Source organism: Leptopilina boulardi, unplaced genomic scaffold (assembly GCF_019393585.1).
Source record: "Leptopilina boulardi isolate dan_hultmark-lab unplaced genomic scaffold, ZJU_Lbou_2.1 LbouV2_371, whole genome shotgun sequence".
NCBI lineage: Eukaryota > Metazoa > Arthropoda > Insecta > Hymenoptera > Figitidae > Leptopilina > Leptopilina boulardi.
In genome coordinates this window covers 4,296,706-4,312,273 of record NW_026137942.1, presented here as the reverse complement: position 1 = coordinate 4,312,273, position 15,568 = coordinate 4,296,706, and the positions used below count along the sequence as shown (strand labels likewise).

At 26.5% G+C, this 15,568-nt stretch overlaps 2 protein-coding genes across 5 annotated transcripts in view; both read right to left on the bottom strand.

Moving 5' to 3' along the window:
• Window positions 1-506: 506 nt before the first annotated feature.
• On the bottom strand, window positions 507-5,190 carry LOC127287603 (uncharacterized). Of its 2 annotated transcripts, XM_051314613.1 has the most exons (3): window positions 4,122-5,190; window positions 1,450-3,021; window positions 507-900 (listed from the first exon to the last, which is right to left on the bottom strand). In XM_051314613.1, exon 2 carries the CDS (start codon window positions 2,701-2,703, stop codon window positions 1,507-1,509), a length of 1,197 nt encoding a protein of 398 aa, XP_051170570.1. In that variant the 5' UTR covers window positions 2,704-3,021; window positions 4,122-5,190; the 3' UTR covers window positions 507-900; window positions 1,450-1,506. The 2 variants fall into 2 exon arrangements, with proteins under 2 accessions (XP_051170570.1, XP_051170571.1); XM_051314614.1 differs by lacking the exon at window positions 4,122-5,190 and having other exon boundaries at window positions 1,450-3,119.
• Window positions 5,191-12,041: 6,851 nt separating this feature from the next.
• Window positions 12,042-15,568, bottom strand: part of LOC127287601 (uncharacterized) — a 69,639-nt gene continuing 66,112 nt past the window's right edge. For 2 of the 3 annotated variants that reach the window (XM_051314611.1, XM_051314609.1), the window contains 4 exons: window positions 15,053-15,121; window positions 13,625-13,678; window positions 13,141-13,197; window positions 12,042-12,193 (listed from right to left, as the gene is read on the bottom strand). In XM_051314611.1, the coding sequence (XP_051170568.1) occupies window positions 12,165-12,193; window positions 13,141-13,197; window positions 13,625-13,678; window positions 15,053-15,121 (209 nt within the window). In that variant the 3' untranslated portion in view covers window positions 12,042-12,164. The remainder of the gene's footprint in view (window positions 12,194-13,140; window positions 13,198-13,624; window positions 13,679-15,052; window positions 15,122-15,568) is intronic. The other variant, XM_051314610.1, reaches the window with a different exon arrangement.

Below are 15,568 nucleotides of genomic sequence, written 5' to 3'. Positions count from 1 at the left end.
TTAAAAAATTTTAAAGCCTGCGCAGTAGTTTTCTTAGAACTTTACAACTGCGCAATAATTTTTAGCATACATAATTAAAGAGTTTTAATGATTCTAAATTAAAATCTCAAATTTTTTTTCAAATGAACTTGTACAAGAACATGAACGGTTTCATGTGTAAGTACTTGTACATAAACCTGCATAAGAATATGTACAAGAAATGTATATTTTCTTGTATACAAATATTAAATATATTTTTTCATGTGCAAGATCTTGTACAAGATCTGATAAAAGAACTTGTTCCAAATTCTGGTGCAATAAAATGTACATTTTCCGCACCAGAAATGGTACAAGTTCAGCTGGTGAACATGTACATTTTCTTGTACAAGATCTTATACAGGGATTTTCAATAGGGATATCAATTTCTGCATTAAATCCTGTTTCACTATCCTATACGAATTTATATGAGATCATATAAAAATTACTATAAAATTAAAGGATTTTATATAGTTTTTTTTCTGGAAAATTTTATCGGATCCTATATAGGATACTATATGGAGTTTTTCAATAGCGGAAAAAACAAAAGGAATTAAAAAATTGAATTTTATCAATAGAACGTCATTTTTGATAAATGTAAATGTAGTAAATGTTTGCTATTAATTTAGTTTGGTCAATAAGTATACGATAAAAATTTTAACATCACATTAATCGATAGCAGTTAATACAAATATATTTTAATCTGATTTGAACAAGATGTAAGATTCAAAAATGATCCAAAAGACGTTTTGGAATTCCTTTGAATTTCATATTTTTCCCTTTGGGGTAGTTCATCATAAAGCGGATGTCCATTTTTTATATTCTTCAATAATTGTTAAGTTAACTGTAGATAATGTATATTCTCCATTTCATTGATGACTTTATCTGAAAGAAATAAATTTAATCAGACATTTCAATTTTTTGAATGCTGATTTTAAGTGTAGAATTTTTATTGCAAATCTGATATTAAATGTGTAATTATTGCCACTAAAATCCATCGAGTAACGAATTTCAAACGAATTGGCTAAATTAAAAAAAAAATTGTCAATATTTTATACGTCATATTGAATTTTAAAAAATTGACATCTGATTCGTAATCAGCGATCATGAAAACCACCAAGTAATAAAATTTGAGCAAATAAAATCAACTTTTTTATTTTTTCATCCTCCACATCAAAATCCCTATTTTAAATTTGGAAACACTTTCAAAATTCGAAACGGCCGACAAAGAATTTCAGAGACCTTCCAACACTCTTAAGTAAATAGTAAGCAGGAATTAAAAAACTGCAAGTAATTACTTTCACGTAATGAATTTTGTACCGGATTACTTTATTAAAAGGAAATCATTTTTTAAAAATTATTTGACATGTTTTTAATAATATATTTCAATAGGATAGATATATTCTAATAGTATAAAAATTAAAATTATCTTACCCACTAAAAGATGTTTTTTTCTCATATTATCAGATAAAAAGTAACACTGATATCTTCCTAGAGTATAAATCGAAATCTTGGCTTGTCGAAAAATTTTCTTCTTATCTTGTCAGTAATTATTTCGAGGAGAAAAACAATTATCGAAAGAGAGTATCCAGTGATTAGTACACCAAATAATATGGGTAGGAGTTTTTCTTTTGTAATCAGTTCAGGTTCCAAATTATCAATTAGTGGACGTACAATAGGTTCATAAAAATCTTTAATTAATCCAAATTCTGAAGCTCTTAGAATTATTTCATTAAAACGTTCGATAAATGGTGAATATTCTTTTACTTCGAAACTATTCGTGCCATACTTAAGATCATCTTTCAATACTTTAAACTTATTTGTTTTTCCGTACTTAGATTCATATGTATTAATGTGTTTAATAGCTTCATGAATGATACAAGTTATATTCTGATGGTCTGCCAAATATTTCAGACATTTTGCTTCTACTCTGAGTTCGTGATTTATATAACGATACTCTTTGTTTAAAAATTGTAGAACACTAGAATTCTCAAAGGAAGCAAGTGTTCCATAAGCATCGTAACTTATAACTGTTGGCAAATATAATTTAAGAAGTTCATCGATTGTTGAAATTTCATTAGCAGTTCGAAAACTGATATCCAAAATTATGGTGAAGAAGTAACTTGTATAGGCAAGGCATGCAATTAAGAGTGAGCCAAAAATTATTCTTTCTGACCAATTTTGGGGTTCATTCCCAGTACCCATTCCAATTATAATTTGACTGATATTTAAAGTTTGCCAATTGAATTTAAATAAATATGCCGTTATACGTATTACTGCAACTATTCCAATTGTTGTCAGAATCATGTTCCAAAATTCTGATGAAAGTTGTATTTTATTGGCAACTTTTGCATTTCGTGGAATAATAACTTTTGCACTAATGAACTCAAGAATTTGCATATTCTCACCATTAAACCATTTAATATACATACAATTTTTTTGGCCACTGAAAATTATATCTGCATCTACTGTAACCTGTTGTTTCCTATTCAATTCATATCCCAGCGCAATATCATGAATATTTGTTGAGCGTATATCAATCATATTTGGGCATGGTATTATAATAGGTTCAAAATTCATCTCTTGTTCTAAAATTTTAACCAATTTAATTAACTTGTTGTATTCTTGTACAGATGTAACTTTAGCAGGTTGAATGGGTATGTTTAATTTGTATCTATTTAGATCCATCAATTTATTTGGAAACCATTGACTCTGAGCTGATACCACTTGAGCAGAATAGTTATTGGTAAAAGGATTTATGTAACTAATAATAGGTAATTTTTCGAAAGTTGGTTTAATCGATACTTTGCGCTCACTATCATACGTCAATAAAGTAATGTCTAAAAATTTCTCTTTCCAAAATAAATGCAGAGTTCTCTTGATATAATGATGAGTTGAAAATTTAGAGTTTACAACTAAACATTTTGGTTTTGATGAATAATGTAATAAATTCTGCCTTGCATAAAATAATTTATGGAAGTGAAGTAGAGTTTCTACGTTAATCCACTGTAAAATAAATAGTGTAGTATCCCTATTGAAAAAAAACACGTATAATTGTACGTATAATAATACGTATAATTATACGTATTATTATACGTATAATTATACGCATAATTATACGTATTATTATACGTATAATTATACGTATTATTATACGTACAATTATACGTATAATAAGACATACGAATTTGAAACAAGAATTATACGTATAATTATACGTATAATAATACGTATAATAATACGTATAATAATACGTATAATTAATTATACGTATAATAATACGTATAATTATACGTATTATTATACGTATAATTATAATTCTATTAAAAATAGAATAATAGAATAGAATAATTAGTAACAAAATTGCGCTGGAAATTTTTAGAAATTTTAAAATGCAAATTAAATTTCACGAAAAAAAATATCGTCGAATGTCAATTCAAGCAGTCACCCATCCAAGTACTAACCGCGTCCAACGTTGCTTAACTTCCGTGATCTGATGAGAACTTGTTCCTTCGCCTTGGTGTTTCCACTGTCTTGTCTTGATTAATAACTTTGTCGTATAAGTATCACTAAAAGTGAGGTGCGGTACAATACTTATACGACAAAGTTATTAATCAAGACAAGACAGCGGAAACACCAAGGCGAAAGAACAAGTTCTCATCAGATCACGGAAGTTAAGCAACGTTGGACGCGGTTAGTACTTGGATGGGTGACTGCTTGAATTGACATTCGACGATATTTTTTTTCGTGAAATTTAATTTGCATTTTAAAATTTCTAAAAATTTTCAGCGCAATTTTGCTACTAATTAATCTATTCTATTCTATTATTCTAGTTTTAATAGAATTATAATTATACGTATAATAATACGTATAATTATACGTATTATTATACGTATTATTATACGTATAATTAATTATACGTATTATTATACGTATAATTATACGTATAATTCTTGTTTCAAATTCGTATGTCTTATTATACGTATAATTATACGTATAATAATACGTATAATTATACGTATAATAATACGTATAATTATACGTATAATTATACATATAATAATACGTATAATTATACGTATAATAATACGTATTATTATACGTACAATTATACGTGTTTTTTTTCAATAGGGATGTCTGGGTCGCATAAGAAACTTTAAGTGTGGCTTTTTAATTTTGTTATATAGTTGACTGTAACTAATGCTCAAAGATGGAAAATGCGAATTGACTGTTGTCATAAGAGAATTCATTATTGGATCAGTATTTTCTTCTTTATCTTCAAAAATAAACACTACCTGATGCAACTTTGATTCTTCTTTTAAATACTTTATCAATCCATCAAAATAATTACTTGTTGATGATATGTCTAGGATTTCTACCAAAAAAATAAAACTCACAATAAAGAGACTTATTAACTTCATTTTTTGTACAGCGACCTTATACGAATGACAAAAGCAGACTGTTATTAAAGCTTCAAATATACTACTCTTAAAGTAATTTATATTCTTTTTATATATACGAAATAAGGCAATATATAACATAAAACATAGGGAGAAATATTAATGCTTTGAATGTTATTTAATGCTATGTTGGATAATGTCAAAGAAAATTATGATTACATTATTTTAGTTTCAAGTATATTAAATATTTTAATCAAAGAAAAATTGAAATTATTTTTATTCTGTTATATTTTTATATATTGAAAACTACAATATAGGTAATGGAAAGAAGTCATTTGAAAATTATATTACCAATTTAGGGGGGAGGAGATCTTGGTCAAAACTAATCTTAATGTTCCCGGTAGAAAAAACTTGTACAAGTTCTTGTACATGTTCATTAATGAACTTGTACATTTTCTTGTACATGTTCAAGTAATGTTCTTGAACAAGTTCAGCATCCGGAATTGAGACATGTTCTTGTACCAGAACTTGTACAAGATCCTGAATAAGAAAATATACTTGTACAATTTTTGTGCAGGTTTTATGTACAAGTATTTTTACATGAACTACTGAAAACTACTGCGCAGCATTTAAAGTTTTTAATTTTCAATTTAAAAGACAGAAATGAACATGTACAAGAATATGTTCCACATCTGGTACAAGAAAATGTATATGAAACCTGCACAAAAAAATATGTACAAGAACATGTACATTTTCTTGTCCAGGATCTTGTACAAATTCTGGTACAAGAACATGTCTCAATTCCGGATGCTGAACTTGTTCAAGAACATTACTCGAACATGTATAAAAAATGTACAAGTTCATTAATGAACACGTTCAACAACTTGTACATTTTCTTGTACAAGTTTTTTCAACCGGGTTAAAATTTATAAAAATGGAAATAAATTTGTAAACGAACAGAGAGAAAGACGTATAAGTAGTTGAAAAATTGGTAACGTAGTATAGATGAACAACTCCAAAAATTATGAGATGGAATTACTTTTATTATTAAACTATTTTAGAAAATTTGAATATATTATAATCAATATAAAAAGGGAAAGAAGGACGAAGAATGAAGAAAAAATATTTTTGAAAACGTCATACAATTTTATTTTTAACTTTCTAAAATGTGATTAGTATAAGACAATAACTTAAAAATACAGAAAAAAGAAACATTTTATTAATAGAATGTCATTTTGGATAATGGAAAAAGTAATATTGTTTAAATTAAATTATTATTTGCTCATATTATTATTTAACAGAAATTTTATGATAATGAATTTACACATATATTACACAGTTATTAACTAAACTAATTTTCATTTAGCAGACTTTAATTTAATCGAAATAATTTGTCAAAATTATTATTTGTTTGAATTGTTGTTTGTTAGAATGTTTTTTTAAAATAATTTTTATTTTATAGATAGAGTATATGAAATAATTTTTTTATCTGAATATTTATTTTCTCAAATTTACATTTTACAGAATTTTTATTTTGCTTCCTCGTGGAGGAAGCTTTGTAGTCCTTTCGTTTATAAAACATTTCAAAGTGGCAGAAACAAATTTTTTTCTTTATAGAAACATGTTATATGAGATCCTGATCAATTGTCCGGATGTATGTATGTGTGTGTGTGGATCCCTTTTTTGTTTAGAAGATAACTTTAACAGGTTTTAAAGGATTTAGATAAAATTTGGTAGTCTCATTTATCATATTAATATCTCAAATCTGACCAAAGGATTTTGAAAAATACCCCAAAAAAAAATTTTATCGTCTTTTTTCCAAAAATTTTTTTTTTAATCGAAAAAATTTTTAAATAGAAAAATTTAAGGTTATATTTAATAAAATCGTATTCCTACCCTGGCGGATTCGATTTGCGTAATGTCTACTTAACTAAGTGGACTTTAGGTAGACATTAGGTAAACATGTAAAAAAACGTATAGAAAAGCTATTAATCGACTTATTATGATAAAAAAAAGTTGATAAAAGGGTAAATGAATGTTTATAGAGTAAATTCGTACAAAATTTGTAATTAATAAAGCATTAAATAATTAATAATGAATGGAACAGTGCGCGAGGTACCTGATCAGTTCAGCTGTACAATTATTTTCTTGCTATTTTCATGAAAAGAATATAAATTAACGGCAAAAACAATTGATATTTATAAAAAAGTGTAAAATTGATTTAATTTGAGTGTTTGCAATACGAATTATTAAATAATAATTAAGTTTTTATCAAATGTGAATAGTGTTGTGAAAACCTGTGAAAACTAATGAGTTACTACATTACCGATCGCATATGATAATAAAAAGTTCTCGATGAGTGTAACAAAAAAGCTCCAATTTAACCAAGTACATAATTTCCGAGATTGCTAGAGATGGCGCCACCAGTTTTTACAATACAGTGCGAGCATGTTTTCTTCCAAGCTTTTGCTTTGAAAGAAAATAAAAAGTAAATTTTAAAATGCAGAATAAAGTTATACAAATAATTATTGATTTCATAATTGTTTCTCGTCCAAAATTACGGACATGATTGCAGCTTTTTTGTTACACTCATCGAGAACTTTTTATTATCATATGCGATCGGTAATGTAGTAACTCATTAGTTTTCACAGGTTTTCACAACACTATTCACATTTGATAAAAACTTAATTATTATTTAATAATTCGTATTGCAAACACTCAAATTAAATCAATTTTACACTTTTTTATAAATATCAATTGTTTTTGCCGTTAATTTATATTTTTTTCATGAAAATAGCACGAAAATAATTGTACAGCTGAACTGATCAGGTACCTCGCGCACTTTTCCATTCATTATTAATTATTTAATGCTTTATTAATTACAAATTTTGTACGAATTTACTCTATAAACATTCATTTACCCTTTTATCAACTTTTTTTTATCATAATAAGTCGATTAATAGCTTTTCTATACGTTTTTTTACATGTTTACCTAATGTCTACCTAAAGTCCACTTAGTTAAGAGCATTTGAACCTTCGTGACGTCACAAATCATGGCGCATGACACGCAAACTTCTCAGGTATGTGAAAAGCACAATTTTGAATATTTTTTAAAAAAACCTTTTGGAAAATGTTCAGAATAACATAGACTCTGTCTGTTATGTGCGGAAAATTCAAAATTGTGCGTTTAAAACGTTTTTTAAACAATGTTAAGGTCACAAATTATGGCGCATGACACGCAAACTTCTCAGGTTTGTGAAAAGCACAATTTTGAATATTTTTTAAAAAAACCTTTTGAAAAATATTCAGAATAACACAGTCTCTGTCTGTTATGTGCGGAAAATTCAAAATTTTGCGTTTAAAACGTTTTTTAAACAATGCCTACATATAAGCAATTCGTGTATTTTTCCTTACTTGTGACAACCAACTTAAACATTGTTTAAAAAACGTTTTATACGCAAAATTTTGAATTTTCCGCACATAACAGACAGAGTCTATGTTATTCTGAACATTTTCCAAAAGGTTTTTTTAAAAAATATTCAAAATTGTGTTTTTCACATACCTGAGAAGTTTGCGTGTCATGCGCCATGATTTGTGACGTCACGAAGGTTCAAATGCTCTTAAGTAGACATTACGCAAATCGAATCCGCTAGGGCTTACGTCAAGACGAATCGATCGATATATATAAAGTATACATTTGAGGTAAATTTAAAGAATTAATGAAAGTTAAAAAATCAAAAATTCACATTTTGTATATAAAATTTTGTGATTTTTAAAATTGAAGTTTATATATGAAATAATTGTATTCCTTACGTCAAGACGAATCGATCGATGTATATATATAAAGTATACATTTGAGGTAAATTTAAAGAATTAATGGAAGTTAGAAAATCAAAAATTCACATTTTGGCAATAAAATTTTGCTTTCTCCACGAGGAAGCAAATTTTTTTGCTGATTGTAAAGAGGAAGCAAAATGTTCATGTAATGAACATCTGAATTTACAACTTGTTTAATTGATTTTCATTTTTCCGAATAAATATCTGTCAGATATAGTAATTGTAAAATTTGCGTCTGATTTTATTTAGCTACTTATTCGAAAAAATGAAAATTCTTTTAAATATCTAATGTTAAATGTCTTCCTATCTAAATGAAAATTCCAGCAAAGAATAATTCTTACAAACTAACATTTGATGAAACTTAAAATTTGTAATATGGAAATTTGTTAAATTAATATAGTTGTTTGATATAGAAATTCATTTAAATCAAATTTCTGTTAAATAATATTTGAAAGAAATAAAAATTTGACTAAAATTAAATTCACGGTAATGGAATTCGATCAAATGGAATTTTTAACAAATTAATTTTAGAGCTTATTTATAGTTCCCAAAGTTTATTATATTTTCTAAACGATGTTAGTAAACAATTTCATTTCAACACCTATAGTAAAATCTGAATATTTAATAAAAGAAAGTAAAAGTTGTTCTTTATAGTTTTTAGTGTTGCTGAATACGAATGAGGTCAAATTCAAAATGGCGTATCTAATATGGCGGTCGAAATTTCAAAAAGCGTTTAAATTTACTTAAATTTTTTTTCTCTGATATTTTCGGAGTCGCTAATTACGAAGTCAAAGTCAGTTTTTCAAAATTCAAAATGTCGGTTTCAATATGGTAATTGAAAAATTTATAAAACTTTTTAAATTTGCTTTAATAAACTGCTTGTATAACTGAGATTTTAAAGGTCACAGATTTCAAACCTGACATATTTGATTAACAAAATTCAAATTTGCGAATTTTTCTTCAGTTTATCTGATTGACATGAAACTCGCTATTCGGGTGTTTTCAGTGAGTTTACAAATCTGATAATAAATTTGACTTTGAATACCCCAGAATAACAAGTTTTTAACAAATCGGATCAAATAAAAATTTTTTTTATTATTTTAAATCCAGCTTATCAAATTTTAAAAACCCAACATTAGATTCATAATCAGTGATAGTTGATACCTCAGATTAACAAATATCAATTAAATCTAATGAATTTAAAAGGAGAACATTTTTTTTTATGTATATAAAACAACACTGATATCTATTTTATTTTATGATAAAAATTAAAATTATCTTACCTATATTGACAGATGCTCGGTTCTGGCAAATTAAATAACATTGATATCTTCTTAGAGTACAAATCGAAATCTTGGCTTGTTAAAATATTTTCTTTTTATCTTGGCAGTAATTATTTCGAGGAGAAAAACAATTATCGAAAGAGAGTATCCAGTGATTAGTACACCAAGTAATATGGGTAGGAGTTTTTCTTTTGTAATTAGTTCAGGTTTCAAATTATTAATCAGTGGTTGTACAATAGGTTCATAAAAATCTTTAAGTAATCCAAATTCTGAAAGTCTTCGAATTATTTGATATTCAGGATTAAGAAATGGTAATTTATCTTCTAAATCAATACTATTTGAAACATAATTAATATCTTCTTTTAATATTTTAAACTTATTTGTTCTTCCGTTCTTAGATTCATATGACTTAATGTGACTTGAAGCATAATGAAAGATACATGTTATATTCTGATGGTCTACTAAATATTTTAAACATTCTTCTTCTTCATAATACACTTTATCTTTGAAATGATAAGATGTTTTGTTTAACAATTGTCCAGTAACAGAATTATTAAAATAAGATAGTAAATACCGAGATCTATTATTTATAACTGGAAACAGAGATGATTTATTAAGAAGTTCATCGAGTGTTGAAATTTCATGAGCAGTACGAAAACTGATATCAAGAATTATGGTGTAAAAATAACTTGTATAGGCAATGCATGCAATTAAGAGTGAGCCAAAAATTATTCTTTCTCTCCAATTTTGGAGTTTATTCTCAGTACCCATTCCAATTATAATTTGACTGATATTCAAAGTCTGCCATTTGAATTTTAATAAATAGGCCGTTAAACGTATTACTGCAACTATTCCAATTGTTGTCAGGATCATGTTCCAAAATTCTGATGAAAGTTGGATTTCATTAGTAACTTTTGCATTTCGTGGAACAATAGCTTTTACAGTAAGAAACTCTAGAAATCGTGAATTAGAATAAATGTGTTTAATAAAATCTTGTACCATAGCGGACAAATATAAACATTTATCTTTTTCAAGCGATTGAGGTCCCTTCAAACTGTCTTTAACATTTGATTCACAATTTTGTAATGGTTTTAAAAAATTAGTTAACTGCCTTAACATTTCAGAATCTATTTTAATATTGTGATTATAATAAGGTATTTCCAATTCCTTTCCATTTAACTCTAACAAATTATTTGGAAACCATTGACTTTTGGCTGATACAACCTGTTCTGAACAAGTATTGTTAAAAGGATTCCAGTGACTTATAATAGGTAATTTTTCTACGGTTGGTTCGACCGATACTTTGCGTTCACTATTGTACGTTAATAAAGTAATATCCAAATAATAATAAGATTCATACATGTCTTTCATAAAATAACTAATGTTATCATGAGTTAAAAAATTAGAATTTACAAATAAACATCTTGATCTTGATGATCCATATCGTAATAAATCCTGATTTGCAAATAACGATTCATTTCCGATAATATTAAAACTTTCGTTAATCCACTGTAAAATAAACAGTGTAGTATGTCTCGGTCGCATAAGAAACTTTAAATGTGGCTTTTTAATTTTGTTATATAGTTGACTGTAACTAATGCTCAAAGATGGAAAATGCGAATTGACTGTTGTCATAAGAGAATTCATTATTGGATCAATATTTTCTTCTTTATCGTCAAGAATAAACACTACATGATGCAACTTTGATTCTTCTTTTAAATACTTTATCAATCCATCAAAATAATTACTTGTTGATGGTATGCCTAGGATTTCTTTCCAAAAAATAAAACTCACAGTAAACAGACTTATAAACTTCATGTTTTGTACAACCACCTTGTTCAAATGACAAAAATAGACTGTTACTAAAGTATCCTTAAATTAAATTCTTTTTCTATATATATCAAACATGGTAATAAATAATATAAAACATATGGAGGAATTGAAATGCTTTTAAAGTGATTTAATGCTACATTGGATAATGTCAGAAAAAATATATAATGATACAATTATTTGAGTTTTAAGTATATTAGATATTAGGAGAAGGGTCTAAATTGATTAAAAAATTGAGGATCCCGATCAAATAACTCGACCGACGCTCGGACGAACGCCCTAATGGTAGTCGGGTAGCAGTGAGCCGCCCACAGGCTGTCACTGCTACTTGACTGGTAATAAAGCGTTCGTCCGAGCGTCGGTCGAGTTATTTGATCGGGACCCTCAATTGTAGTTTATATATACGACCTCAAAAATCGTGAGGTGGGATTACCGTTATTGTTATATTACTTTGGAAAAGTTCAATATATCTTATAATCAATTTAAAAAGGAAAAGAATGACGAAGATTGAAGAAAAGTATACATATAATAGGTATATATATATATGTTTCTGAATCCGGCGATTCAATACTCCCAAGTTAATGTTTAAACCTTCAATGAATCTTCGGATAATTTTCGGTGCTATGTGGGTTGTAATAATAATAATAATTTTTATTATCATTATACATAAACACGATTATATCAATAACAGATATTTATTGAATACATCAAATAATGTACATTATTATATTTTATTTATTAGCAAATTATTAAGTTTGTTTAAATAAAATTTTCTGTTATATTGTTAATAGAGTCTTATTCACTGCCCAACAGGACCCTGGTAATTATCTGTAATTGCAAAAACTTTAATTTAGGAACAATCGTTTTACATACAGAGAAACATTTTTATTATATGTGAATAATTTATTAAACTTTAAAAATATTGAAAAACTATTGTATAATCTATTATTTACTTTTAAATCTTATCAACAATAAAATAATTTTCGATATCAAAAATCAATTTAAATTATTAAAAATAGGAAAAGAACTAGGCGCAATTGCGCCTACATCTATAGGATTTCGTGGCGCTTTAAATTTTAATTTAAAAAAAATCAAAAATAAATAATTTAAAAATAAATAATAAAATTTATTTCATAAATTTACCTAAAACATTAGGTAAAATGTCCATTCGATAATGTCCACTATTAAGACATGTCAACTCTTGGACATGTCAACTATAGGGACATATCAACTACTGGGACATGTCAACTATAGGGACATGTCAACTATATGGACATGTCAACTATATGGACATGTCAATTACTGAGACAGGTCAACTACTGGGACATGTCAATTGTAGGGGCATGTTAATTAATGGGACATGTAATGTCCATTCAGTAAATGGAGATTTGGGATCTGTGGGACCCCAAAATTTGAATTTGGGAGCTATGGTGCCCCAAAATTTGAATTTGGGATCTGTGGTGCCCCAAAATTCGAATTTGGAAGCTATGTTTGTCCAAAATTCGAATTTGGGATCTGTGGTGCCCCAAAATTTTAATTTGCGATCTGTGTCCTAAAATTTTATTTTGAGAGCTGTGGTGCCCCAAAATATACTACGGGCAGACGGACGCCAAAGTGAAACTATAAGGCTTTCGGCCATGGGCCACGAAACCCTAAAAAATGTTTTGTCAATTTTTTATTTTAACAACTAATGCTTATAAGTTTTAACGGTACCTCGTCGCAAATGCAATAAATAATATTTGCTAATTAATATTGTTTTTATAGAATTTACTTGCCGCCAGGTGGAGATTGAGGTGGAGGTCCGAAAGGTTGCTCATTTCCTGCCCATTGACCTTAAAAAAATTAACATTCTATATAATCCAACAAATAAAGATTCGGTGAATTAGAAATTTTGTCAAATAAAACTTTGTATCAGTTAAAATTCTCTTGAATGAGAATTATGCTAAATTAAAATTCTTTTAAATAAAAACTTGTGTATAAAGAAATTCTGTATATGTGAAATAAAAATTTTGCTAAATAAAAATTTGATATCTCAAATGTTTCTTAAGTAAAAATTCAATTAAAAAAAAATTCTCTTAAAGACTAATTCAAAAAATGAAAATTTGTCTAAAAAATATAATTATATCTAATAAAATTCTTTAAATTAAAAATTCTAACTAATTATTTTTAATAATAATAAATAATAATCATGCGTCCCGTCGCAAATGCAATAAATAATGTTTTATTAATTAACATATTGTTTTTATGGAATTTACTTACCGCCAGATGGAGGTGGGGGTCCTTGAGGTGGGGGTCCTTGAGGTGGCCCATTTTCTATCGGTTAACATTAAAAATAATTAACATTCTATGATTTTTAATTTACTTATTATTTATTATTACAGAAATTTTTTTTGCTATTAATTTTTAATTTCAATAATATTGGTATGACCATTGACTAAACTCAAAAACGAAGCAGTTGACCTATTATTGAACCATTTAATATAAAATATTACAAGTTATTCACCGAAAAAAAAATATTCTTGAATTCAGATAAAAATTTCTCTTACAGAATCCTCTTGAATTTTATTCTTAAAACAAGAGTATTACTCTTTAAATGAGAATATTTTCCTCTAATTTGAAGAGGATCGAAACAAAAGGACTATTCTAGAGCATTCCTTTTATATTCAGAATAATCTTTTTAGAATAAAAATAATACTCTTAGAATTTAGAATAATCTTCTATGTTTAAGAATATTCCTCTAAATTCTAAGAGGATTTCCCATAGAAAATTTAAATAATTTTGAGGTTATGCTTTTTAAAATTTTATTTTATTACGATTTTTATTTATTTTAATTTTATTTAAAATTTATTTAAAATAAATTTTCAAATTTAATGAATTATATGTTTTGCGCATAAAAATATTATTAAAAATAGATTTAGTTGATTTATTCAAAAAAATTAAAATCAATCTCAATTTATTTATACACAAATAGATGTAAATCACGGAATAACAAATTTTATTACTTTTAATTTTATAGATTATTATATCTATAACATACAAACTAGATAATTGCATTTTTATTATTTCAGAGTTCTTTTTAAGATGATATTTTCCTCTTAAAATAAGAGTATCCTCTTAAATTAAGAGGAATAATTTTACATAGAGGACAATCCTCCTAAACCTAGAGGACATCCTTTTGCAGCATATACTAGAGAAAAATATGCATTGAAATAAGAGGAATCCTCTTGAAACAAGAGGATTTTTTTTTCGGTGTTAAATTAAATTAAATTCTAATCTTTATTATTTTAAAAAGAAATTTATAAATAATTTATAGTTTGTTTCTTTTTTAAAAAAATAAATTAATTTTTTGATTAAAACTTTAAATTATAATCAGATCTAAAAAAAAATTAAAAATCAGTATTTTACCTACAATTTGAATATAAATTTAAAAAAAAATTTTCATCATTGATAAAAAATATATGACATAAAAACTTAATGAAATTATTTTAGAAAATAATTTCACATTTTTCAAATTAATTTGCCTACTTTTAAAATGTATAAAAAATCAAAATTTATTAAATTTAATTTTTTACTTTTCGTTATTTTATATAAAAATAAACAGTTTTTGTACAAAAAATCTTACACAAGATATTTGCAAAAATTAAAACTGTGTTTTTTATAGTAATTTACGAATTTAAAAAAATTTACCTTGACCAATATTATTTCCTACTTCTTTAGCTTCACTTGAAATTATTCTTTCGAATTCATTGAGAAGATCTGTAATATATAAAATTTGTATTAAATATTGAAACATTTAGTGTCAGTTGGGATAAATGGGGAAAAGAGGTGTTGGAGCTTAACTTGCAGTTTTAAAATTAAGTTCAACGTCAATATTTTAACATCAGATCACCTGCAAGAGGTTTTGGGTATTGCCAAGCTTTTATCTTGACAATTGGCAGAAAGATAAAAAAAGTTATCGCTCAATGCATAAAAACTTGAAAATCAAAGTCAAACTGTTTCACTATTTTGTCAAGCATTTCAAAGAAAACAGACTTAAAAATGATACAACAAATTTTTCTTATTCCTTATGACTTTCATAACAGAAATTCACTTGAATTTTTGATTTTCGTCAATTTGGTTAATAATAACAAACTGTCCCCATTTACCCCGAGTTTTCAAATTCTTAGGGTAAATGGGGATAGGTTATTACACAGGCACACAAAA

Bases quoted from the DNA above. Each gene is read 5' to 3' on its own strand.
- LOC127287603 (XM_051314613.1), bottom strand. From the start codon at position 2,703: ATGGATCTAAATAGATACAAATTAAACATACCCATTCAACCTGCTAAA.